Here is a 26,008-nt window from a genome sequence, read left to right on the forward strand (position 1 = left end):
GTTAGAGAGGGAGGAAGGGGAGTAGTGGAAGGAAGGAAGATGTAGGAGTACAAGGTTAGAGATACATTAGGAGTGAGGTGGTGAAATAGCTGGAAGGATAATTGACTGGATTGATGATTGGCTGACCCTTTATACTTACCTACTGGACAAGCTTAGGAAATTACTAGTCCCTAATTGATAGATGACTTCTAAGTTTTACAAAATAATTTAAATACAGTGGTTCATCCTAACATTTTGAATTCAGTGGTGAGTTGTTTTTCTTTTTAATGAGACACTTGTTTAAGTAGGTTTACCTTTACATGTGCGTCTTTTGGCTTTTCCCGGTTAGGGATCGTCACAGCGTGGTGCAGCTGTTAGTGTTGTCGCCTCACAGCAAGAGGTTCTCCTGTTCGATTCTTGTCTGGAGCGCCTTCTGTGTGGAGTCTGCATGTCCTCCCCTCGGTCAAGTGATGTTAAAGACATGCAGGTAGGTGTGTGGGCGTGCCTTCTTTGAAGGTTGGGCATCGTGGCTGGCAACTTGGCACCGTAAAAATCCACTGCCAGTCATTAGCAAATGGGAGTTCCGCTGTGGCGACCCGTAACCGGGAAAAGCTGAAAGAAGACCTTTACATGTGCGTATTGCACAAGGGCGAACAGCAAATTTCCGAAAGGCAGTCTGCAAAGTTTGCAAATGCCGAATGGAAAAAGGTTTGAATATGCAATGAGTGCATGCACAGTGAGATTCGCTCATTGCACATTCTGCATTCTGGGGCAGATTGCACTATAGTGGGGATCGGGAAATGGTTCCTTTCTCCACTTTAGTGCGATCTCGGAGTTAGAATAATAAAGTGGGGGGGTGCTTTTTGATTTGCTGTTTTTCGAACAGTAAGGACTGTCAACGTTTTCACTTTCATGGTTTCGAGTCGCTCATATGAGCACTCGAACCACTGTGATTCGAGTTTTTAAAGGTAAACCTTTAAGTATGCTTTTCTTGTTGCCTTTGTGGTTAATGATCTAAAGACATTTATAGAGGCAAATAAAATAACTTATCTCCTTTTGTATAGTTAATAAGACCAGTACCTTTGATCATACAATGTTGTTTGTTCATTTTCTGTTAATATAAGTTTGTCTTATTTGGTAACACAACTGATTGACACTTTGCAAGTTATATAGTGACTCAATATGTGAATTTATCTGTAAACGCTTTTTCACCGGTGTTCCAGAATGTAAGACAAAGTGGCATAATAAATACAGTATACAAAAAAACAGTCAAAAAATATAGATAAAAATGTCAATGGATTAGCAGTATACTGGAACCAAAGGAAATGTATCATAACCCATGTCTGATGAATGCCACATTGAACTGGAGTACCAAAAATATAATTCTGTTATTATGTATAACACTAACAAATTATATTGTAAAATCATAAATTACACCATAAAAACATGTACATGCCACACCATAACTCTCAGCCTGCAGACACTGAAATAGGTACAAAAGTTCTTGGAAAATAGGTATATCCCATCATAAATCTGAACATTTAATTAGCACAAAAGGTGAATACAAAATAGCACATAACTCTTTCCACTTCCAGTATGATTAGGAGATACTACTCAGAAAAACATATAAAAACAGTGACAAAAAATATGGAAAATATAAGCACATTATCAGAGATAGACTGTATTGCAAAATACTACCACACAAGGTAATTTACATCCCATCACAAGTCTGAACATCCCATTAGCATAAAATGTGAATACAAAATAGTACATAACTCTTCCCATTTCCAGTATGATTGTGAAATATTATTCAGAAAAACATGGAAAAACAGTGACAACAATTATGAGAAATACACAAAGCACATTATCAGAGACATACTGTATTGCAAAATACTACCACATAAGGTAATTTATTTTTGCTTCTGAAAAGGGGAGATGTAAAGTGTGTGTAATCTTTCTGTAAATAATTGATGCCACTAGTGTGTTCATATTCTAGTGTGGTTTTCTGTCTACTAGACAGCTTCAAAAATCACACGTGATTATGGGAATTCAGAAACTTGTGTGAAGGGGTAAATCAGGGGTAAAAAATAGGTGCATCATCTGCAGGGGTAAATCATGCCTGAAAATAGGAACATTTCTCCCAAGTAGGGACAGTTGATAGGCTACACCTGTTACCTTCCATTTGCAAGAGGTTGTTTAGTAAAAGAAAAGCAGGTTGTGCAAGCTACAGTAAAGAGTTAAAAGTGATTTGTTTAAGGAGAACAAGCTTATTGTGTTCAAGAAAGTTCAACGTTTTGAAAAAATTTGAAGGAACACTTAAAGGAGTACTACACCCAAAAACTGAAAAAAACATGTTTTTCAGCAAATCTTGAACTTTTCTGCATTGCTAATACCTCTGTATCGAAGCAATTGGTTACTGTTATTTTCTAATTTGTTATATCCCCTAAGATCTGAAGGAGACTGCCATGGCAGGTATTATTTTGTTTTACAGTCTATGGCTTTGTCTTCCCCATGTTGTGTTAGAGGGACAAAAACAAATCCTTAAGATGAGGGGGTCATTTACTGTAGTTTTCCCTCTCATCAGTTGACAACATTGCTTTGACTGCTTACTGTTCACTTTTAATTACATACAGCATTTTTAATTACTTTGCTTCCTTTGATTTTTCATTAGTGGCCATCTTGTTACATCATTTTAAGGAATGCTTGAATGACAGGCTTGAAAATGCAGCTGAGTTAATTGTTCATTTCAAAGTAACAACTGTAGTTCAGTGTTCAAGTGTGAGAAATCGGACTCTTTTATTAATAGGTGTTACTTGGGTGAGATGGTTTGTGTTGCATTCACAGTTATGCAAAATCATACACTGACAGAAAGTAAGAAGAATTAGATTACCATATCTGCTTTCTTTCTTTGTGGCACTGAGTTTTATTACAGAGAAATACATTTGCATCTGAAAACTAAGCTTGAAAGCCCTGACTTTGTTCAGACTGCTGTCTACACTATTTATCTGAGGTGTGATGCTGGCAATCTTTAACTGATAAGTCACATTTAAATGTCATTGTTTTCTTAATGGATCAGTTGTTGGGATAAGTGACCTAACTTAATTACTGTGCCACTCTTAGTAGCTGTTGTGATATAATAGATGAGACAGATGCAGGAAAGAAAGGCAAACATAATTATTAAATTATGTTTTTTTTCTGTATGTGAAGTATTTAGTCTTGGATTACAGGAAAGGCAAAACACTTTTTTGGAAAGACAAACTTGAGTTTTGGGTGGAATTCTCCTTTAATTCAGAGATTCAAGATAAATCATAACTCCTGGTCAAGCTCATGTCATAGATGTTGATCAGATATGTATATATTGTACATATTTTGCTAAAATATTTGTGCGTGTTTCATATGCACTAGAGCCATAGCTAGGGTGGGGTGAAAGAGGCAGCTGACCTAGGTGCAGGCTGTTAGGGAGCATGACTGGCATGTACCAAAAGGTAGTCCTTTATGTAGTTGTGAGGATATATGGGCTTCATATGCAAAGAATGTTACTGTAGTCACTTTTGTGGTGAAACTCAGTGTGCGCTAATAATTGTAGCAAGGTGCTTAGGTCTTCAAAGGTTCATAGATTCATAGGTAGGTACTAGACTATCGGCCCAAGGGCCTAAGTAAGCCTAGCCAACAAGGTTCCCTGGCTTACACCACCCAAGAAAGTTAATTTGCTGTGCCCCTGTCAAGCAGAGCCACAGAAGTGATCCACGGGGTGTATTTCCTATTTCCCATCCACTCATCAAGATTTTTCTTGACGAGTGCTAATGAAGAATTTTGCTTGACATAGATGGGTAGCTTGTTCCAGAGTATAGGAAGTCTCTGGGACAGGAATCTATCCCTCCAGCATGTCCTGTTTATTGTGGTGACAAGGTTTAGGTCCCTAGAGTGTGTAGCTCGGAGGGATTGGGATTTCTTAAGGTGTAGCATGTCCAACAGCTCTGGGTTTAACATAGCTTTATATGGTAGGCAGATATCTCCTCAGAGTAGGCGATATGCTACAGAGTAAAGTTGGAGTTTTTTGAGACAGTCAGTGTAGGGCATCTGTTTGAGGCCAGTAATCGTCTTTGTGAGGTACGTCTGTGGCCTTCCCAGCTGCTGCAGATGTCTTGTGAGGTACATTCCAAAAGGGGCATTGTTCTCTATAATGGGTCTAATGAGTGCCGAGTAGAGGGGAACAATGACCTCTTTTTTCCTGGATGAGAACCCTTTTGTGATGAGGTGTGCCCCATAGAAGGATTTCCTGACTACTGTGGCAATGTGATTATCAAAGGAGAGACTACTGTCCACCTGGGTCCCAAGGTCTCTTATCACACATTTGGCATTAAGTAGACTGCTGTTTATGTGGTAGTTCATGGATACAGAGTTTTTACCAAAGGGGATGACAGTGCATTTTTTGGCATTGAGCTTGAGGCCATGCCTCTGACATCAGGCATCTGTCTCAGTGAGGCCCTTTTGTATGATGTCCACCTAATTTGGGGACTCGACTATGGTTCCTAGGTTACAGTCATCTGCGAACTTCGTTAGCTAAAGGCCTTCTGTGTTAGCCTGTACTTCAGAGAAGTAGATAAAAAACAGTAAAGCAGGAGAGGTCCCAGGACTATACTCTGTGGTAGTCTACTTGTCACTGGTTTGAAGTCAGATTTGGAGTCTGCAACTTTTACAGTGTGGGTTCTGTCAGTGAGCCAGTTGGCAACCCATCTTGTGATGTAGGTATTTATACCTAGTTTAGTGAGTTTAGTTATAATTCCAGAATGGGGAATGGTGTCGAAAGCCTTGGCGAGGTCATGATAGGCTGTGTGAACCACCTTACCCTCATCTACAGCTTTGGTGAGTGCCTCAAAGAAGTCGATCAGGTTCAGAAGGCATGATCTGCCTTTCACAAATCTGAACTGGGTGGGGTCCAGCGTTTGGAGGTTACCAATGTCTTTGTTTATGAGTTCCATGATGATGTATTCCATGGCCTTGCAGACCAGGCCCATCAGGCTAGTAGGGCGATAGTTCCCAGGATCAGTGGTGGCACCCCCTTTGTGGAGTGGGATAACTGTTGCTGTGCACCATTCAGTGGCACAAAGCCTGCCATGAGACTATGATTGAACATGGTGCTTAGGTGGATAGCCAGTTCGTTTTGAAGTTTGTGTAAAAAGCAGCCTGGGATGTTGTCTGGTGCCATGGATGCCGTGTTTTTGGTTTTAGAGAGTGCAGATTTTACGTGCATAGATGTGATTACAGGGACTCTGCAGTCTTCCTGTATAGATATGGGCCCTTTCAGGCATGAGTGGGAGTTAATGTTAGCACTGAACCTATCTGCCAGGATGTTGGCAATATCAGTTGGTTCTGTAATTTTTGTGCCGTTGTGCTGTAACTCAGAGCAGATCTGGGTGTTGCCATTGAGATTCTTGACATAGCTATAGAATGCATTGTGGTTGCCCTTAGAATCAGTGGCGATTTTGTTTTCGTAGCTAGCTTTGGAGGATCTTATAAGGGATCTCTGCTTCTTACTGAGGCTGACCTGGGAGCTCCTCCACTCATGGGATTTTACTCTCTTTTGCAACAGTTTCTTCATTCTGTTGTAGAGTTTGTTTATGGCAGGGGACCACCAGATTGGCTTCCTTTTTTTGGAGGATAGCGTCTTGGTTCTGTTTGGGATCCATGCACTCGTGTAAGTGCTTATAGAGTACATTTGTGTAGGATTCAGCAGTTGTAACTGTATTTTCCATCTGCATGGGTGTTATGAAGTTCTCCACTTCTGTCTTAAGAAGCATGAAGTTAGCTTTGGAGAAATTTTTTAACATGGTTTCCTTAATGGTGGGTGGGGGCGGGATGCGGATATCTAGGTTGATTAGCTTATGGTCGGATCTGACCAAAGAGGAGTTGATTTCAGGTGTGGAACACCAGTCACTTATGCTGGTAATGACTAGGTCTAAGATATTGTTGCCCCTGGTGGGGGTGTGGATAAGTTGATAGGGCATTGGAATTTATGAATTCCAGAAAGTGTTGTGTGAAGGAGTTGGTACATGAGCAGTTTTCCCAGTTAATGGTGGGGTAGTTGAACTCACCCATTATTAGGGTGTCTGGTTGAACCCTAATATTTTCCAGTATACAAATAAAAGAGGAGTGAGAATTCTGGGGCATGGTGGGATATCTGTAGCAAGCTACAATTTGGATTGCAGTTTTTCCCAGTGTTAGTTGCACTTGGATAACCTTGGATGCATTATGCTGCGCAACTAGCCTGGAGGTGGGGATATCCTTAATGAATATGGACACACCTCCCACCTTTGGTGTTCTAGTCCAGTTTAGATGGCCGGCAAGTGTGGTATGAGTTATAGCCTGGTAATGCAGGGGTGGTCTGTAGAGCCTTGAACCAGGTCTCAGTCACTACACAAATATCGATGTTCTCCATTTTAAGGAGTGCCTCGAGTGAGTGCATTTTGAGATTTAGACTTCAGCATTGAATAGCATTACCCTCAGTTTTTGCTTGCCTGTTCCTGTTATGGTGGTGAATTTGTCATTTGAACCTTGCCTAAGGTTTTTTTTTTTTTTTTTTTTTTTGTTCTTCAGCTTTGTGTAACTGTCCAGGGCACCAGCCTACTTAGCTAGTGTACTGATAAGCACCGTAAAGCTTAAATGTGATTGTATGTGCCTATTAACTTAAACATGCTTTTGTCTAGCGTTTCTCCTCTTTTGGCACTGTAATGCCTACATTTCTTAATACCAAAAAGAAAAAAGAAAGAGAGGAGGAAGAAAAATGCATCTGTTTACTTTAATGACTTTATGACATACAAGAATGTAAAAATACTTTACAATAAAATATGCAATTTATATTGTGAAACGTTTCATAGAAATATTGTTAAGAAAATAAATTGTTTTATTGGAGTTACCTTTTCCTTCCCAAAAAGGAACTTGTACCAGCCTGTCCATCAGGTTAACAAACAGTAAATAAATAAATGGTGTGAGGAAGATAAAAAGATATTTCATGTCAGGGCATCAAAAGAGAAGGACTCATTGTCTATTCTGTATATAGTCTGAAGACAGTTCTGGAATGGGTACTTCACAGAAGTGTTTATTTACTTTATCTGACAGAGGTGTATAATATTTCAGACAAAGAAGTTTGTAGATCAAAACTTCATGTGTCGGCTCTTTCCTTTCTTGAGGTGGCAGCCATCCAAGACTGTTGTAAATGAGGTATTCTTGTGGTCTGATGTGAAACTCGGGGATGAATACTCATACCACATTCTGTGCAGTCGCCAGGCATGCAGTGCTGTGAATCAATTTAAATTAAGTGATGTGAAGCTAAAATAAGAAACAAAAATAGGGTTTCTATTAAATGATTGAAGATGTATTCTTTCAAATGCATCTTGATCGAACTTGAAAGCACAAAAAGGCAAAATAGCAAAACTGCATATAAGCAAATTCTTTCCCTGATAAAGAAATCACTTGGCCGCTTCCATTACTTTGCTGTTTTTGTGACTGTAGTGCGATCTCGGAGTTGGTATATTTAAGTAGGGGGGTGAGGGGGGGGCACAGCTCCCCACTTTATGAAATTTTTTTTTTTTTTTTTTGTGGAACAGCGATTTTTTTCCCTTGGAAAGAAATCGCTGTTTTAAGCGTTCAAGATTGTAAGCTTTTACTTACATTGGTTCAATAAATCATCATTCACTTTTTTAAGCATTCAATGATTTAACATAGAATCTAAACCCCCCCCCCAGTTCTCCAAGAACCAACGCTTGTTTATGGCAAAAGACGATAGTTGGTGCTGTGGTGTGCAAAAGACAAGGGTTTGGATAGAGCTGAAAAAGAACAACAGTTTATACAGTTAGTAAATTAAAATGGTTGTTCAAGGACATATTGCAAAATGAAATTAATTAAAAATTGTGCTTATAGTAGTGAAATGGCAATCTTGATCCTTTAGTGTTATGCTGACTTACAGCTTTAATACTGATTCAGAAGTTACAGCTTTTGTTTAAAAAAGTTATCTTATGTGGTCTTGAGAGTGTCTGTTTTTTTTTTTTTTTTTTTTTTAAATAGGCAAAACCAAAATGCAGACCTGCCCAGGTGCACTAGCTTTTCAAATTGTAAGGGCTAAATGCTACATGAAGTGTTGACCAAGCCATCAACTTACATTATGACTTCCAGATTTTTCATTTCTAAGGGCAGACCATTCTTAGAGAACAGGGGAGGAAGTGGCCACAGAGTACAAGCTGTCTTGGGCCGTCTCTGAAGTGATGCACTGGATTTAGGCTTTGTAAGATCTACTGATTAAGTAGTTGTCAAAGGAGTTCCTTATTTATATAGGTAGACCCATTTTAGAAGCTTTTTTATTTATTAATTTATCCATTGTTGACTGGGTTAGTCCCACTAGACTAGTGGCCTCTTTTCAGGGGAGACCCATAGTGGTATTTATACTACTAGTAAACAATTGACCAGGGTGTTGGGGAACTTTCCCTGGTCTTTGGAGCTGCTACATGGTGCCAGAGGGCCCCTACAGCAGAAAGGAACATGCCTCAGGGAAGCAGCGACAGCAGCATGGAGGAGAGGAAAGCTGCAGAGAGTTTGGAGGTGGAAAGTGAGAATTTAGAGAAAAAATTTGTTCAGTATGAAGTGTCAGAATATTAGCAAAGATTCCTGTGTGGTGGATGTTACAAATGACCAGTGTTTAGCTGTCTCCATGCAGAAGGACGTGAGTCTTCTGAAGTGGTGCAGATAACAGAACTGGCATCAGGAGGGTTTGCAGATGATGTTCTATTAAAAATAATCGAGCAGGGTGATCCAGGTGACAGTTCCACTGTTTTTTAGGGTGAGGTGGCAGATTACCATCCTCCGTACTTTCAAAAAAGTTATGTGGAAAAGGAATCAGGTGTTATGGCTGCAGAGAATGCAATAACTAAAACATATGCAGCAGTAATAGCAAGCAGAAAATGAGAGCGGCAACAAAATGTAAGTACAACTGTTTTTATAAAGAGAAGACCAACTGTGAGAATAAGAACAAAACATAACACTGTAATAAACAGATATTTTGTATTGAACAATTTGGTAACTGTTCTGAGTTTTAAAGATTAAGAAATTCAGTCTTTTATACATATTGAGACAGAGACTTTTTCTGACTTAGCATTTGACACCTGATGGGTGATAATGAAAATTCTGGGTCTGCATAACAACAGAAGGACATTTATCCATGGAACAATTCTTTGTTTTCTGGTAGTAATTTAAATGTTAAAAATGTTACTTTGCAGTTTAGAACTGATAAACTGGAAGAAGACTTTGTTAAAAATGTATGCAAGGTCTTTGTGAAACTGTTGATGATACTGTGAAAGTTAAACATGAGCGAGACTTATGGAATGGAGGGTGGAGATTGGAAGCTGTTTTGAAATGTGAAAACACATGGTGAAACAATTGGCATGTTATTTTTGTGTCTGGTATAGAGGGACATTAAGATATGCTGGCCAGCTTAAATTGTGTTTCTTTTGTGGTGACTTTTCTCATTTAATTAATGATTGTGACAAGGTACAATGTAACTAGTGTGGGGAGAAAGGATGTACAGCAAGAAGCTGTGTGCTGAATCAAGGTTGTGTGAAAAAAGAAACAATTTTGGATGGATTGTCTAGAGCAAACAGTAAATAATGAAAAAGAAGGGGAAAAGAAAGAAAACATACATGAGGAAGAACAAGAGACTGGGGGAAGAGTGTGAACTAGATGAAGAAGAAACTGTAGAAGAAAAATATGGAGGGGAAAATGAGAAGTGAGTGCATGCAGGAAGAGAGATCAGGAGAAAGGATTGAGACTAGTAATTTGTTAAAGCTCTAGTTGGTGACAAAATCTAATTCTAAGTATCAAGGATTATTTGTACATAAACACAGAAAAAATATTCAGTTGAGGAGAGAGTAAAAGTAAGAAAATGAAAATTTAAAAATATTTCCCATAAACTTAAAAAGAAGGAAAATCAATCATTTTACAGTACTTTCAGTAAATTGGCACAGTATTATTAACACTGTAAGAACAGGGATACTGGAATGGTGTGCTAAATGTGATGTGGATGTTATTCTATTAGAGGATATAAGATTCCTGACAAGTAAAGAAATACTGCAAACAGAAAAATTGTGGGCTGGAAATATAATATGGAACTTAGGAAGTGAACATTGTTCTGGAGTGGCTGTTTTGTCTAAAAACAGTGAAAGTAGTAGATGTAACATTGGTAAGGATGGAAAGGTTACCTGTTGTGTATGTGAGGTGGAGAGAACATGTTTATAGAATTATAGCAGTGTATACATACATAACTTGCAAAAAAGAGAGATAATCTGTTCCATCAAATATTAGACTGTTTATGTGGTGGTTAACATGAAAATTATCATTGCAAGCATATTTAAAAGTGATTTATAGGGAATATGTAAAAATAAGGGAAAGATGTAAAAAAAAAGAAGTGCTAAATGTGGTAAATTAGCTGTGTGGAACAGATGTCAAGGAACTTACAGAAAGGGTACACTTGGATCCAAAATTGATTATTTTGTATTATCGGAAGACTTGGGGGCAACCGATGGTGTTACAGATGTGACGTTTTTTTCAGATCATTTAGCAATATGGATGGAGGTGATGGAAGAAAAGTTGTATATTAAAATAAGTAAGGGAATAAAAAAGAATAAATGAGAACTTGTGGGATGAAATTGGAAATTGGGAAGTATTGCAGTTATAGAAGGATCATATAACCTTTATAAAGGATTTCTATAAACACTGGTCTGAGTGGTGGATTAAATTTAAAAAGAAGAATTAAAAGGTATTTTTTCAATGGCAGTATAATGTAAGAAAGGAAGAGAAAGTGAAGTATGAGGAAATATATAGACATATATTAGAGAATTTAAATAATACAGGAGAGTATTATGGCATGGAAAAATAAATATAGAAAAGAGATCAAGAAAAAATCAAGGCATTACTGTTTGGGCAGAGATGTTATTAACAAAGAAGAATGGAGGAGGTATTTGCATATTTGGGTAAAATAGTAAAGGAGGATATTAGTTTAATGAGGGAAATAAATGTAAAAGGAGAGGTAAAAAAGAAACAAAGAGCAAATTATGAGTATTGTAGTACAGCACATGGAAAATATGTATAAGAGTAAAAAGAAGGAAAATAAGAGAGAAAAGAAATCAAGAACAAGTTAAAGAAGAATTTGAAAAATAAATTATTAGTGAATTGAATGAAGTACTTGAAAGTAAATGTTGATTCAGTATCAGGCCCAGATAGTATAGGATTTGGAATGTACAAGAAATTACTGGATTGGCAAAGAGAAAATTACATAAACGTACTGAATGAATGGTTGAAGGAAGGGGTTTGTTTATGAAGCATTACGTAGTAGGGTATTAAACTTTTATATGGAAAAAAGGTGAGAAGAATGAAATAAAAGATTGGAAACCCATCACACTAAACAACACAAATTATAAAAAGAATTATGAGAATAATACAGAGGAGACTAGAAGGAAGGATGAGGAATAGTATGGAAGAAAGTATATAAGGTATAAAAGGGAAAGGGATGACCATAATTGTTTTTTGTTGTAAGAAAAATTATGGATGGTATTAAAAGTAAAAGGGAGGATGCAAAACTTATGGTAGGTGATATTAACAAGACATTTGATACAGTAGAACATGATGATTTGTGCGATGTTATGGAGAAGTAGGGTATAGGTAATAGAATTAAGGAATTGTGTATGTCAGCATATCAAAATAATAGAATGAGGAGTGTATGTTGAGTGAGTGGCTGGGTAAAGAAATATGCATGAAATGTGGTATAAGGCAAGGATGTAAACACGAATAGCCAGCATGTGGGTGAAAAAGGCACAAAAAAACAAAAAAACGTTTGGATTAAGCCAAAAGGCTAAACCCTTTTATTGTCCATACTGGTTTCGGCTGCAAAGCTTTGCAATGGGCAATAAAAAGGTTTAGCCTGTTGGCTTAATCCAAATGTTTTTTGTTTTTTTGTGCCTTTTTTACCCACATGCTGGCTATTCGTGTTTACTTCAGGATTTGGTTCAGCCTTGCATTGTCGTACGTGCAGAGTGTTTTTTACTGTGCATAAGGCAAGGATGTCCCATGTGTGGAGTATTATTTGCACTGGTAATGAATGTGATAGTGAAGTCACTTATAAAATGAAAGATGCTAGATATGTGATGCAAAAGGAGGTGATGATTTCAGTAGTTTTGACATACGTACAGTAGATGATATAGTTGCACTCGCTAAGAACAAAATATGGATGAGGAAGATGTTGGTTTGTCTGAGTGGATGTTTAAAGGAATGTGAATGACCTTGAATAAAGATAAAATAAGAGCTTGATGTGGTGAAAGTTGGGCTGATTATTTTTCAGTGATTGAAGTGTCTTTACTAGGGATAACATTTGGGGAAAATAGTGTAGTTATGGAAGGATTTGATAAAAGATGAAAACAAATATGTATTCTGTGGAGGAGGTATAGATTCGCATCCAGGAAAGAAGGTTTACCTGATGAATTCTTTTTTAATGGGAAAAATAGCATATATGCCGAATGTTTATATGAACCCAGAAAAAATATGAAACTGAAACTCTGCAATTAGTGTTTTCTTTCAAATAAGGTTCAAGATTAAGCTCAGTGAAAAGAGGTATGCTATATATGAGTGAATATGAAGGGACATTGGGCTTACTAAATCCAGTTGTTTTATTCTGCTTCTTTAAACTTCTATAAAGTGTTAAAGTGGGTAATAGTTGTTCTTCTTCTTTCGGCTTTTCCCGGTTAGGGGTCGCCACAGCGGAACTCCGGTCCGCTAATGATTGGCAGTTGATTTTTATGGTGCCGAGGTGCCAGCCTGATGCCCAACCTTCAACGAAGGCATGCCCATTCACGCATGTCTTTCGAAGGATATGTAAGAGTGTAAAAGTTTTATGAATGACTCAACGGGGCACAGGTGACATTATTACACTTCAGTCAGCAATCATATGTTAATACCCTAACTAAGACTAAGATTGTTTGCGTAGACTCCTCAAAGAAAGAGTGAAGGGTGGAACATCCTGTTGTATGAAGTGGTAGATGCTAAGATGTATGGGTTAAGTGCATTTGAGCTAGATATAGGACATTTATCTTTGTTAGTAGCAGGAGGTAACAGACTTCAAGGAAAAGAGAGTGAATTTGCAAGCTCAAAATATCAGACTGAATAGGTCACAACAGTCTTTTACATGACATTTTTTTCTTTTGGGAGGGATCAGATTTCTTGTTTTTGCCTGACTACTTGAATTTACACAACTCAACCAGGTTCTTTTACTCCTGACTGTTGCAATGCTGACTTCAGATATAAACCTAGTGTCAAGTATAAGGGCTAACATAATAGCTGGTCTGCAGAGATGTAAGGTCAAGATGTTACAGACATGGCCCGAGTTGAGTATTTGTTTTAATTATTTCTGTCACAGACCAAACTTGTAAATGGAGGGCAATCACATACATGTGTAGTCTTTAGCAACCAAAAAACAAAGTTCTGCTGTTTTCTAACTGGCAGGATGTAAGGGATCCAGTGTGTACACAGTAAGGGTGTTTTTTTTATCCTAGAAGAGTGATAAAAACCTACAGAACACAGAACCCATTAAAAAGAGTACCAGTCCATCTTATCCATGTTTGACTGCTGTCTGTCGATAGGTAGACACCCACCTTGAAATGAGCACACACACACTACACACACACACACACACACACACACACACACACACACACACACACACACACACTTATCCTCCATTTACCCTAAGCTGTCTTGCATTCTTCATTGATGTGGTAGTCCACACCTGACTGAGACAGATATTTCTACAGAGCCACCACCCTTTCACTAAAAGAAGCTTCCTGCCATCTTTCCTAGAAAAAAAAATCCTACTCAAATGCTAGTTATAATCTCCTCTCGTTTGTGGTTAGCTTTATAACATTGTGTATTAACACATACTCCTCTCATCCAATCTTAGTTCCAGATTCTCAGATTCTATGACTTTACCTTTTGATGCCTTTCCCCTTCTTTCATTTATTGGACATCCCTTGAATCAGACACATGCGCATACTGTTTTCATGAACCTCCTCTACATTTTTTCATCTTTCTTCAGATGTAGTAAAAATAAATAAACTTTTGGCTAAGGAAATAATGATAGCAACCATACAGTTAATCATAGTAACTAAATACTCATAGGATACCTACTGCAGACCTCTTTACACAGCATTTTGTCATCAACTCAGCTGCATGGACAGTATCCCTGAAACAAAATAACTGCATAGAGTAAAGTTTTCTTTTTATATTTAGCCCCATATCCATTTTCCAAGTTTTCAGAAAGTGAAAGAGAGTACCCTGCTTTGGAAAAGCATAATCTGATGCACTCTTTTCAAAGGTTATAAAAGCCTCTAGCACCTTTACAATAAATCCCTTCAACATACGATCAGTTCTTCTTGTCAGCTAGTTGTTTTCCACAGCACTGGAAGTCATCCACCATTATCCATATTCCAAAGTAGGAGCTAGGAGATAAACTAAACTCGTATAGGTCTGTCTCACTGCAGTCTGCTCTTTCAAAAGTCTTGGAAAAAGTAATGCCAATGGAATTCACCTTAAATTCAGCTTAAACATTTTGATCTGTTTTCTGAATACAGCATCAGTTTAGGAAAGGGTATGGTACAGCAACTTTTCCTCTTTCCTTAGCCGACCGTATTCACAACTGCAGTTCAGGGACAGCTAACTGGGGTTGACTTAATATTGCACACACCAAAGTGTTGCTTAAGCTTAAGATTTACAGTTTAGCGGTGACTCTATGGTACACATTCTTCAAATCCATTCATGATCATGTACTAAGGTACAAATTAGACATTCTCACTTGCAGAGTGAGTAGTCTGAAGTGTATCACACGGATTTCTTTTTGGACACCTTCTGTTTACTGTATTTATAAATCCCTTCACCTTCCATTATCTTATGATTAAGGTCCTGTTCTACACAGATGACATGGGAATTTGAACATCTAGCATATTAACAAATCTTTCACACATTTACACACTCAATTAATCAGTGTAGTCTGCAAGGTCTTATTGTAATCTATACAAAGCAAATGTGATAATCTTTCGGGTGCATATGAAGCTAACAGTATCTCATTAGAGTGGCTCATTAAGTTGGGTAGTTGTCTTGAGCCTGTCCTGGAGATCAAATGCCTGTATGTTTGGCTGAGTCCTTCCCTTGCCATCAGTGGTCACATCCAAACAGTGCAATCTGTGGTGTCTACACTAGCCAGAATGTGCTAAATTCTAACACTTGAAAAGACACAGGAGTCCTAACTGTTAGATTGATATTTTAATTCCAATAATTAATTGTACTGTAGCAGTCATCACCTTAAAGGCTGACTGTCAGAATCATGAGATCCATAATTGCAAATCCTACCACTATGAAAAATTAACTATGATTACCAGAGAAATAAAGCAAATCTCAAACTCACTCTAATGCCATTAATGTGTATTTATGTGTATTTTGCCTCACTGGCATGGAGTCTGTGCTGTGTACTACCCTGCTACTTATATGTTCTGACACTGAGATTGCTGTCCATCAGTATATGTGGAATACTATAGTAGTATAGTACTACATCCTTGTACTTAGTATAGATTCCTCATGTTTGTTCTTAAAGTCTTATTCTGAGGATCACAGTTGCAGTCCTCGGTATTTCAAGATGAACCTTCCTCAAAGACCCTTACTAATTTTTGACACTTCAGACCATATGAAAAACACACACACACACACACACACACACACATATATATATATATATATATATATGGTTCTACCTCACTTCAACTGAACATCGACAGGGAAATCGCGAGCCCCAGAAGATCGACAGCGCAGAAGACCGACGCGACGGGACCTAGAAGATCGACAAGCAGAAGACCGACCCGACGGATGAAAGCACCGCCCGCGAGGATGCCGAAATGGGAAAAGGCTGTGTAAGTATGCGTAGTGACGGACGTTAGGTGCGAGTAAGGTAAGTGGGGATAGGGTGGGTTAAGTGAGTTAGGGTTAGGGAGCGGTCAGGTAAGTGTGCGGTAGTGATTGTGTTTGGGTTAGGGCGGATAAGTGAGTTAGGGTTAGGAGCCGGTCAGGTAAGTGCGGTAGTGACGGACCTTAGGGTTAGGGTTTGGGTCAGGGTTGTAGGTAGTTGTGTATGTATGGTTTAGTGTGGGTTTGTAGGATTTTGGTGTGCTTGTGTTGTGTATGTGGTTTTGGACGGGAATGTGTTTTGGTTGTTGATTGTGGTGTGTGAAGTGTATGAGGTTTCGTGTTTGTGTACCGTCGGTTATTTCGTTGTCGGGCATGTGGGATTTCGTGTTTTTGTACTGTCGGTTATGTGGTGTCGGTGATTGCGTTGTCGGTGTTGTGGTGTTTCGTTTATGTGAGGTAGAACCATATATATATATATATATATATATATATATATATATATATATAGATACATATAGATATAGCATTCAGGTCAATTCTCCTTGGAGAACACAGCTGTGTAATGCTGAAGAAGACATTAATTCTTCCAGTATCATACAGATCGACTATTATTCTTGTTTTGCCTATTACCTCATCATCATCATCATCAGCCCCCTTTTTGCCATTTTTTTTTCTGTATGGGGTTGGAGTATCATGTTAACTGTCGCCAACTTTCTCGTTTCAGTGCCACACTCCTGCCTTCTTCAACACTCATGCCTGACTGTCGCAGATCTTCTTTCACACAATCCATCCACCTCTTTGCTGGACGTCTTTGCTTCCTCTTGCCTTCTTCCTGTCTGTCCCAAATCTTCCTTACCAAATTGTCTTCTGCTTTTCTGCGCAGGTGTCCAAACCACCGTAATCTGTTCTCTAAAAAGAGACCTGTTGGCATAATGGTTAAGGTATTCGTCTCCCATGCATAAGGTACAAGGGTCGATCCTGACCTCTGACTAATACCTGTTTGGAGTTTGCACATTCTCCCTGTAACCCCGTGGGGTTTCTCCCACCTCCGAAAAACATGCTGAGTGTTTCCATCTCACACTCACCAATAAATGGACCTGTGGACAGCAGCACAGACTCTGCATGGTGCCCTGTAGGAGGAAGACTTGTACAGACCAACCAATATGGGCTTCTACTGTGGTGCTTGGTATCCTCAAGATAGGAAAACATGGATCACAGACTGCACATTGTGGCAGGGCTAGCCACTCGACAGTGTAAAATATGGTGATTCGGTCATGCCTATTACCGCATATTTTCAAGAATTTTAGAATTCCATTTTCATACAAGTAATTTATCCTTTGCCTTCCTCGTGTAGTGGTAAGGCTGGATTGCAAGACCCCCCTCCAGAATCCATGCTGGCTAGAAGTCCATCAGAACAGTAGCCATGAAGAGCTGTGCAACCCATTCATTCGGAAGCTTTTTATTACCATTCTGAAGACTGTGGTAAGACCCACTGCTTTGCACATACTCAGTTCCTGGCTACTTTGGTTTCCTTGAAATGTGAATAGGATTTTTAAATTAAAAGTTTTCATGGAATTTACAAATTAATTAAAAAAATGCTGCTAATTTGTTACAGAGTTTTTTGAAGTGCTATTTGAAGAGGTGTCTGTTTGAACCAATAAAAATGTCTACCATCCTCTGACAAATTTCTGAAAATTGTCATGAATGCTAAATTCTCAGCTTCTGTATGTGTAAATGTTTCACCTATCTGTGGGCACTTTCCTTTGGCATTAATTTATTGCTGTCAGGAAGTAAGAATTCAGACTAAGTATCAAAATAGGATATAAGCCATCCCCAGTCACAGTAATTTCAGAAGAGTAATTTTTTTGGGGGGGGGCTTGCACTGATCTTTGTAATAACTGCAGAGGTTAGCACATGTCCACTATGTCTCTCAGATGCACATTAGATAAGACTACAGCTCTTTTTTTATCTCTTGTTAGCATATTTAAATTCTTTTTCTCCTCCATTGCCTAAAATCCATCATGTCTCCCATTTCACATGGTTCCCCTATAGGAGACATCATAAAGGCAGGTATCACATGTTTTGTATTATGTCCCTAACCCTGTCCCCATTTGGCTGTCATGAACAACTGTATCACCACAGGCATCTTTTGCCATCCTTGCATGTGCAAGCTACCACAAACACACTCACTCACACACACACACACATACACACACACACACACATATATATATATATATATATATATATCTAAGCCTCCTTTTTTCCTTCCGCAAGGACAGACAAACCAGCAACAGCCATTCATTCCCATCCTGTTCTGCCCAGCTCTTCCAGTGCCCAGACCACTCTTCAGACTTGGGCTGTCTGAGTCATAATCAGGGCTCTATCTCTCTATGCCACAGAACTGAACAGTTGTATCAGAGATTTTAGATCTTTAATCCAATGTAAGAGGCTTAAGATGAGCCTTTTCTGACCAGCATCTTTTAAAACAATCCTTGATACACGCCACTGTTTTATAGCTCGTGCTGATAAATTGTCAATGTAAAAGTCAAGTCCACCAAATGAATTTATCTTAATGAAAATAAAATCACATATGCAGATGCTGAGTGTTGCAGCTAGCTCTGCAGAATTATTTCTGCTATTCTTCTCATCTTTTTATTGCTCAGGCCTAATCATCTTATACCTCTCTGCTGATTTTTGTTGTCCTGTGCCTTAGACAGTATAATATAGGGCCCCAAGCCATTTTCCATGAAATAATATTTTTCAGGGTTGTTCTGATATTTTATTAATATAACTGCCACTCATCAACCCTACCCACTGTTCTTCATCTTCAACTTAATCTTTCTCATTTGCCACCAAATATTATAATACACACAAATTATATCCTTTCTTTTCCTCTATTGTCATGCATAGATGCTGTGTTTTAAGTTTCTTTGTACTGAAATCCATTCTGTTTCCTTTACAATTTAGTAACTTTGCTTTACATAATTTCTACTAGTCTATTTATTTTTCCTGGCTCCCAGAACTGGATACAGTACTGCAAATGTGATCTAACCAGTGTCCTTTGTAATAAAATAATGACTTCAGCATTTCTGGAAGTCACTGTCTGCATTATGTTATGTACCCCAGCATACTGTTGTTTTTCATCACTGTCATGTCAAATGAGAGATCAAGATTCATCTTATGGATGACTCTTAGTTCAGATCTTTTGCCTCCTCTATTGTGCTTAGAGTCAACTGTTACAGAATCTATGATGTTCACCATGAGGATCATTGGTGCTTTAAGTGGTAGATGACAGTCCCAAAACCTGAACCTTTCTGTACTCAAGATATCTTAAGGGCTCAACCTTTGACATTAGAGACAGAGAGAGAGAGAGAGAGAGAGAGAGAGAGAGAGACTGGGTGTAAAACAGACTCTCATCAATTGAAGCAAAGAGTCACTGTTTTGTTTCAGTAGTTTATAAGGATATTCCTAGGCCTTGAACTTTGCAGTACTAAGTAAATACTTTCTGACTTGTCTTTATTAATATAGAATTACATTATGCATAGTTTTGTACCATTTCTAATGATATTCCATGAGAAAATTAACAGGTTTCCCACGTGTGTCAGTCTTAAAAATAATGCAGTTTTTTTCTTGCTTGGGAAGTAGCAACAATGCAGATAATTGTGAACATTATACTAAGTTCAACAAAAACCTTTGACTAAGAGGACAAGGAATGTATAAGCTTTTCTGACCACAAGAGTCTGCATTTTCATGTTGCTGTTCTTTCTATCTCTGATAGTCAAAAGTCTGTAACCAAATACTTAGCATTTTATTAAAGAACATTCTTCCAAGGAAAAGAAGCAGAGGGAGTCTTTATATCGCAACAGTAAAAGTGAATCTCTGAAGCCTATTTTGAGTGCTTTGCCGGGGTAAATATTAGTGTCCAATGCGTCCTAACATCTTGTAAAGGATAAGACTGCTTCTCCTATTGCTATTCAAGTTTAATGTCATTTGCCTGCTGTATTGGTGGAAGTCAGACTGTGTGCCTGTTCTCGCTATTCCTTCACTGCCTCTGATAGAGAGAGCAGTACTTTCACTTACAACTTTGGTTTTAAAAAGTTGCAGATAGTGGCATAGAGGAATAAAGGCCTGACCTGAGTATGAGTTTGATCTTGAGCTCAAGCACATGTCAGAGATGGGGAAAGGGAGAGGAGAGATGGTGCAGATGAGCCTGCTTACCATTCTTCAGGGGGAGCATATGTCCAGACACCTTCTCAGTAGTTGAATTCTCAGAATCACTTGTGGGTGAGGTCCACAACAGAGAACAGGGCCATTTGAAAACATTACACACTGAAGTGTGGATGTACAACACAGACTCATTGCATGTGAACCCCTTGGGTATAAATAATCATGTGCAGAGAACAGTAGGGCTTAGTGAAAAAAAAACACTTGATCTCTTAGCATATGCATGATGGCTGCCATTCCTGGCTCACACAACTCTCCCTTCTAGGGAACGATAGACTGAAAGTTTTCCTCCCAGGATAATGAATGGATTCCTAGCCCAGCCAATAAGGTAGGGGTCAATGTTCTACAAAAGGGACTAGGCCAAAAAAAACACACATAAAAGCAGAACTTTGTCAGACAGATAGAAATCAGTCTTCAGCCCTGACGTGCATTTCCTTATTCCTTAACGTCTAATGTTGGACTTTAATCTGCCTATATTCAGATTTCATGTCTGAAAACTTCCCATGTTTCTGCCATTTTTTCACTTAGTACTTCAGATGGCCACTGGAGATTGGATCGTGAAGATAGAGATGTCCGTTTCTTCACCAGCTTTGACAGAATGACGTGTACACCCCTATCTGGTGACAGAGGATCAAGTATCAGCTACAAGGTGCCAGAAGTTTCTCCTGTGGCCTCTGTAGAGTATAAAAACATGTAGCCAGAAGTATTTTGACTTGCTTAGCTTTTGAAGGCACCACATACTTCAGTAATTCCTTCCAATTTATCTACTTCAGGAATATCTTTATAGAAAAGGAGAAATAAATAAGCCTGCTTTCCCCATTCTTCACATTTTGAGGAGAATGAAGACTCACTATTTTTTCAGTACAGACCAACTATATTTCATCCTTTTTTGTGAATATCGCACTGAGATTAATGGTTGTCTCTAAGCATGAGAAAATAATTGTATATATTCTGTGATTAGAACTCATACTGGCACATCTTACATGCTGCACATAGGTCATTCTGTTTTGTTGTTTCTATTTTTCAGCATTATTTAAAGATGTGGATTACATTCTACTGGCACACAAGATGTATGCATAGCAAGCAACTTATTTTGCCTGTCTTGATTCAATTAATTAAATTCCGGTTTATGATGGTTCCAGAAAGTGGGTACAGGGATTTTGCGAACGTTTCTGATTGGCAAACACTATAGAGTGCAGGGTGACCATAATTCTAGTGACAAACTCACATGGGTATAGAACTTAAAAAGAAAAAGTGCAATTCCATTCTTGGCTTCTTTTCAAAGTTCTATACCCACGTGAGTTTGTCACTAGAATTATGGTCACCCTGCACTCTATAGTGTTTACCAGTCAGTAAAGTTCGCAAAATCCCTGTACCCACTTTCTGGAACCATCATTTCCCACCTTTCCCCCTACACTACTAGAATCTTTACACTATACTTATTTACTATACTTATTCCTTCTTCCTTTTGCCCTGTTGCTCTCCTCTTATGCTCCGACCCTCTCCTCCTTTTTCTCTCCCCTGTCCTCTTTTCCATCTTCTTACCCTTCTCCTCACTAGATTATTGCTTCTTTCTCTCTTCCTCCTTTGTATTTCTTCTGTAATTCCCTCCTTATCTCCCGTTCTACTTTTTCTCTCCAACGGATTATCAAAAATATGTTGCTAATCTAGACTTTTTGTAATGCTTCTACTGAACGACTACATTTTTGTGTGTGTTCCTTAGGTATTTTGTTTTTTGTGTTACTAAATGTATAATCTTTTTGTACTAAATTTTTTATAAATTGTCTCTTTGTAATTTAGAATGTGTGGAGCTTTTCTCCCCGGGCCTCTACTGAAAATGGACATACATCCAGCTAGACTAGCCCGGTTAACAAATGTAAAATAAAAATAAAAAATAAAAATCATAAACCGGAATTTAATTAATTGAATCAAGACAGGCAAAATAAGTTGCTTGCTATACGTAAACCTTGTGTAACGTAACATCTGAATGTACTGATGGATTACTGATTTAAGATTCAATATTAAACTGATGTCCCATCTGCCTGAGTTGGTGATTGCTAAAGTAGATGTAAAGAAGATTCCATGGCACTTATTGGCCAAGTTTCTCTTAGTGTGAATATCATATTCGGTCTCCTCTGAAGATAAGCCATAGGCCTATTGGGACTAACTTGATCAAAAAACATGCATACCTATGTATGTATACACACAAGTAAATAAACAAAATTGTCAGTTACCTCATTCTTTCTTGTTTTGTTGAACACACATCTGTAACCACTTTTGCTGCAGTTCACCTGTTTTGCAAGCATTCAGCATCACTGGATGCTTTGTAAATTCATTTTAATGACAAGTATCCTGTCTTTGAAACAGATAAACAAGAAGCCCAATAAAAGGTTATTGTTTAAGTTGAATTGACTTTCAGTGGTATGGTAAAAAAGGTAAAAGAAAGTTATATCTATCTGCTGCTCCTGTGACGTTGAGGGATAGAGCTTTGACGACAACTCAAGTGACACATAATTCAGTTAACAGCTGTGGTGACTGATGGAAGTGGCAGGGGGGGGATGGGCATTACCATACCAGGGTGAGTGGGCAGACCTATGGTTGTCTATTTTGTTGATCCTTGGTGGAGGCTGGGGAAGGCACATTGTTAGGCATGCCTAAAGAAGGATACAGGGTAGAGCCACATGACTATCGTGCTGTGGAGGTGTGGCAGTACATTGCTCATCTCCATTCTACGCCTGCCCCCAGTCATACTATTAAGTTTGCCTGTTGTACTTTTAACAGTGTATTTTTGGTATGCTGGTGCTGTCATCAAGTTCACTTAACAGCTAGCCAAAATAAATGTTTTAAATGGTAAAAAAAGAAGTATAATCTATAGCTATTTCAAAGTGATTAAATATTGCATTCTATTTTTTATGCTTTAACTAGTCATCCAGTGAGCATCTGCACCGAAGAACACACTGGCATACTACACTGTCTACCTGACCAGAGGCCAAGCTTTCTCTACACACATGGCAGTTTGCACTTTCCTGTGAAGCCAGCCAAACTGGACACCTCCGGCTCCCAAGAAGCATCCTTCATTGAGATCCATACTGACTTAGTGCCAAGTGAAGACACTGTGCCATCTCTCCTGAATGGTTTTGCCAAAGTTTACCATGTAACAGACATTGCTGCAACTTATAGTGAAGCTAAAAACAAGAAATATCAAGATGCCACCACCCTCACAGGTATGAATGCTAGTATTTTATATGAAATATTTATATAGTGTTGAGTAATTTTAGATAAGTCGTGTGTAGACACTTATTGCTGCTAAGTGAAGCAATGTAATTTGTTTTAATTTATAAAAAAGGAATGAGCAACTGAGCAAGAAATGAACAGCTCAGTGTTGTGCTATAACATTTTTTACCATTTCGATGATATTGACAAAATCACATGTGTACAAAACATGCTGATTTCTTTAAATCGAAGTATGATAAAACAAGGGGTGGGATGATGGAAACTCTTCACTTGGCCACAACAGGTATTTGTAGAAAAGTGCAATGTAAGTAGCAGAATTAAAAAAAAGAAAACTCACTGTGCATAAAGCTTGGTACAAGCTCTTTGTGTGGCATGACATATCTGGCTCAACCCATGATTAGTCCCACTAGGTTTGTGACCTTTTTTTTCAGGAAAAGTCGAGGTGGTGACACACTGCCTGAAGGAAATTTGGTCAAGATACCCTCGAAATTTCTTAGAGTAAAGGAAAATGTATCTGTTGTAGAGGTCCATGGGATATATGCAAATCACCCCTTAAAAACATAGCAGTGTTTCAGCTACATGGCTGATGTTTCAGCTACATGGCTGATGAATGTCCATGACTTTCTGCAGGAGGTTTAAGGTATTACACAGTAAAAACTCTAGCTTGGCTGCCACTTTATTTTATTTTTTTCTGAATTGTTTGTCTATGTGACCTTTTTGCCCTTTGGTGTTTGTTTGCATGTGTATGTGTGTGTGTGTGTGTGTGTTTGTGCGCGCGAGCAAGTGTGTGTGTGTGTGTGTGTGTGTGTGTGTGTGTGTGTGTGTGTGTGTGTGTGTGTGTGTGTGTGTATGTGTGTGTGTATATATGGATCTATATCTAAATAACAAATTACCATAACGTCAAGTCGCAAAATGTCAAGACGAAAACAACAAAAGTTTATATTTACGAGCATCCAGATAGTCATAAGTTTTCACCGCGAAAGGAGTCAGTTGGCCAATGTGGTGAACTTTGCCCTTTTCTCCATTGTAGTGTGATCTCGGAGTCGGTATATTTAGTTGGGGGGTGTGGGGACACAGTCCCCCATATGAGGGGATGTGGGTTTTATTTGCTTTGTTTTTTTAAGTTTTGTAGGCAGATTGTTTACTTACTATGACGAGCTGGATGTCCGTGAATATAAACTTTAGTTTTTTCCATCTCACCATTTTGCAACTTGATATTATGGTAATTCATTATTTTGACATAGCTCCATATGTACATATATCTATATATCTATATCCTTAAATATATATATATATATATATATATATATATATATATATATATATATATATATATACAGATTCACTTCAGAACATTGAAACACCATAATCTCGAAATTCAAAGCACTGAGACCAAAATCTTGAAAATTTATTATGCTGAACATTCGCAATGTTGAATGTTAGAATGTTGAATCGGCTGTGTAAACACTGTTATGATATGCAAATTGGTTGCTGTAGCATTAAGGCATGTTATGTTGTAGTATAGTAAATAAGAAGGAAACATGACTGAGGTTACCTGTGAAACTGTAAGTATCGGAGAGATATGTAGTAATGTGTAGTGTTTTAACAGTGAAGTAGTGTGTCTAAAAGAAGGTTGAGGATAGCTTTTTACAATTTAAGCAGGCAGCCATGAAGCACGGAGTGGCATGTTTGCTGTTTTGTTCTGTGTAGTGCGATCTCTGAGTTGATATATTTAAGTAACAGGGGTTGTGGGGGGCACAGGGGCGCTTGCCCCCCTACTTATATTTGGAGAAGTTTAATATAGTTTGTTTTTTATTTGTTTCTGTATGTTGTTATCGTGAATATAGTAAATGTTGGTTTCCTATGATTTTCAGTGTAATGGGAATCAATGTTTTCAGGTTTCAGTGTATTGAACTTTCAGGATTTTGGTCTCAATGTTTTGAATTTTGAGATTATGGTATTTCAATATTCTGAAGTGAATCCATATTTACATATATATTTTTATGTATGTATGTATGTGTGTCATTGAATTGGACAAAAGTTCAGGTGGTCGAATAGAAAAAAGCTGGTACAGCTGATCGAAAATCAGCTAATCACATCATGGTACAGTGGTCATCAGGGAGTTTGTCCTTTTCCCACTGTGCATTCTTAGAGTTGAAATATATAATTAGCAGGGGGCATTGGGGGATAAAGAAGAAATATTTATTTATTTAGTTATTTTTTATTTAGTTCACGAGTTCCCTAAGTGTGAGCCACAGCGCCCTGGGGAGCTGCGGCTTTCTCACAAGGGTGCTGCAAACTAATAAGCTTAGCTGCAAAATAAACCGCGAACAGTTTGTGGTTTATTTTGCAGCTAAGCTTAGTAGCTTGCGGCGAACTAAGTCTAGACCGATACTGTAGCTTTTTAGCAGAACTGGCATCAAGTATAGCAGCGGTCCCCAGCCACTGGGCCACGGACCAGTACTGGGTCATGGAGCACTTGGAACCGGGCCGTCAGTTAAGTGGATGCCTGTATGAGTGTGTGTATCTGTCTGTGTGTGTGAGTGAATGCGTGCATGAAAGCAAAAGAGTCTGTGTTTGT

General features: G+C 38.3%; 1 protein-coding gene across 2 annotated transcripts in view; it reads left to right on the plus strand.

Annotated features, from left to right (window-relative positions):
* The window catches only part of LOC122787967 (trafficking kinesin-binding protein 1-like), a 517,740-nt gene that overhangs the window by 177,862 nt on the left and 313,870 nt on the right, over positions 1-26,008 (plus strand). For both annotated transcript variants that reach the window (XM_044054896.1, XM_044054893.1), the window contains exon 2: positions 23,119-23,417. In XM_044054896.1, the coding sequence (XP_043910831.1) occupies positions 23,119-23,417 (299 nt within the window). The remainder of the gene's footprint in view (positions 1-23,118; positions 23,418-26,008) is intronic.

This window comes from Protopterus annectens, chromosome 13.part0 (genome assembly GCF_019279795.1).
Source record: "Protopterus annectens isolate FY-2018-M chromosome 13.part0, PAN1.0, whole genome shotgun sequence".
NCBI classification, from domain to species: domain Eukaryota; kingdom Metazoa; phylum Chordata; order Ceratodontiformes; family Protopteridae; genus Protopterus; species Protopterus annectens.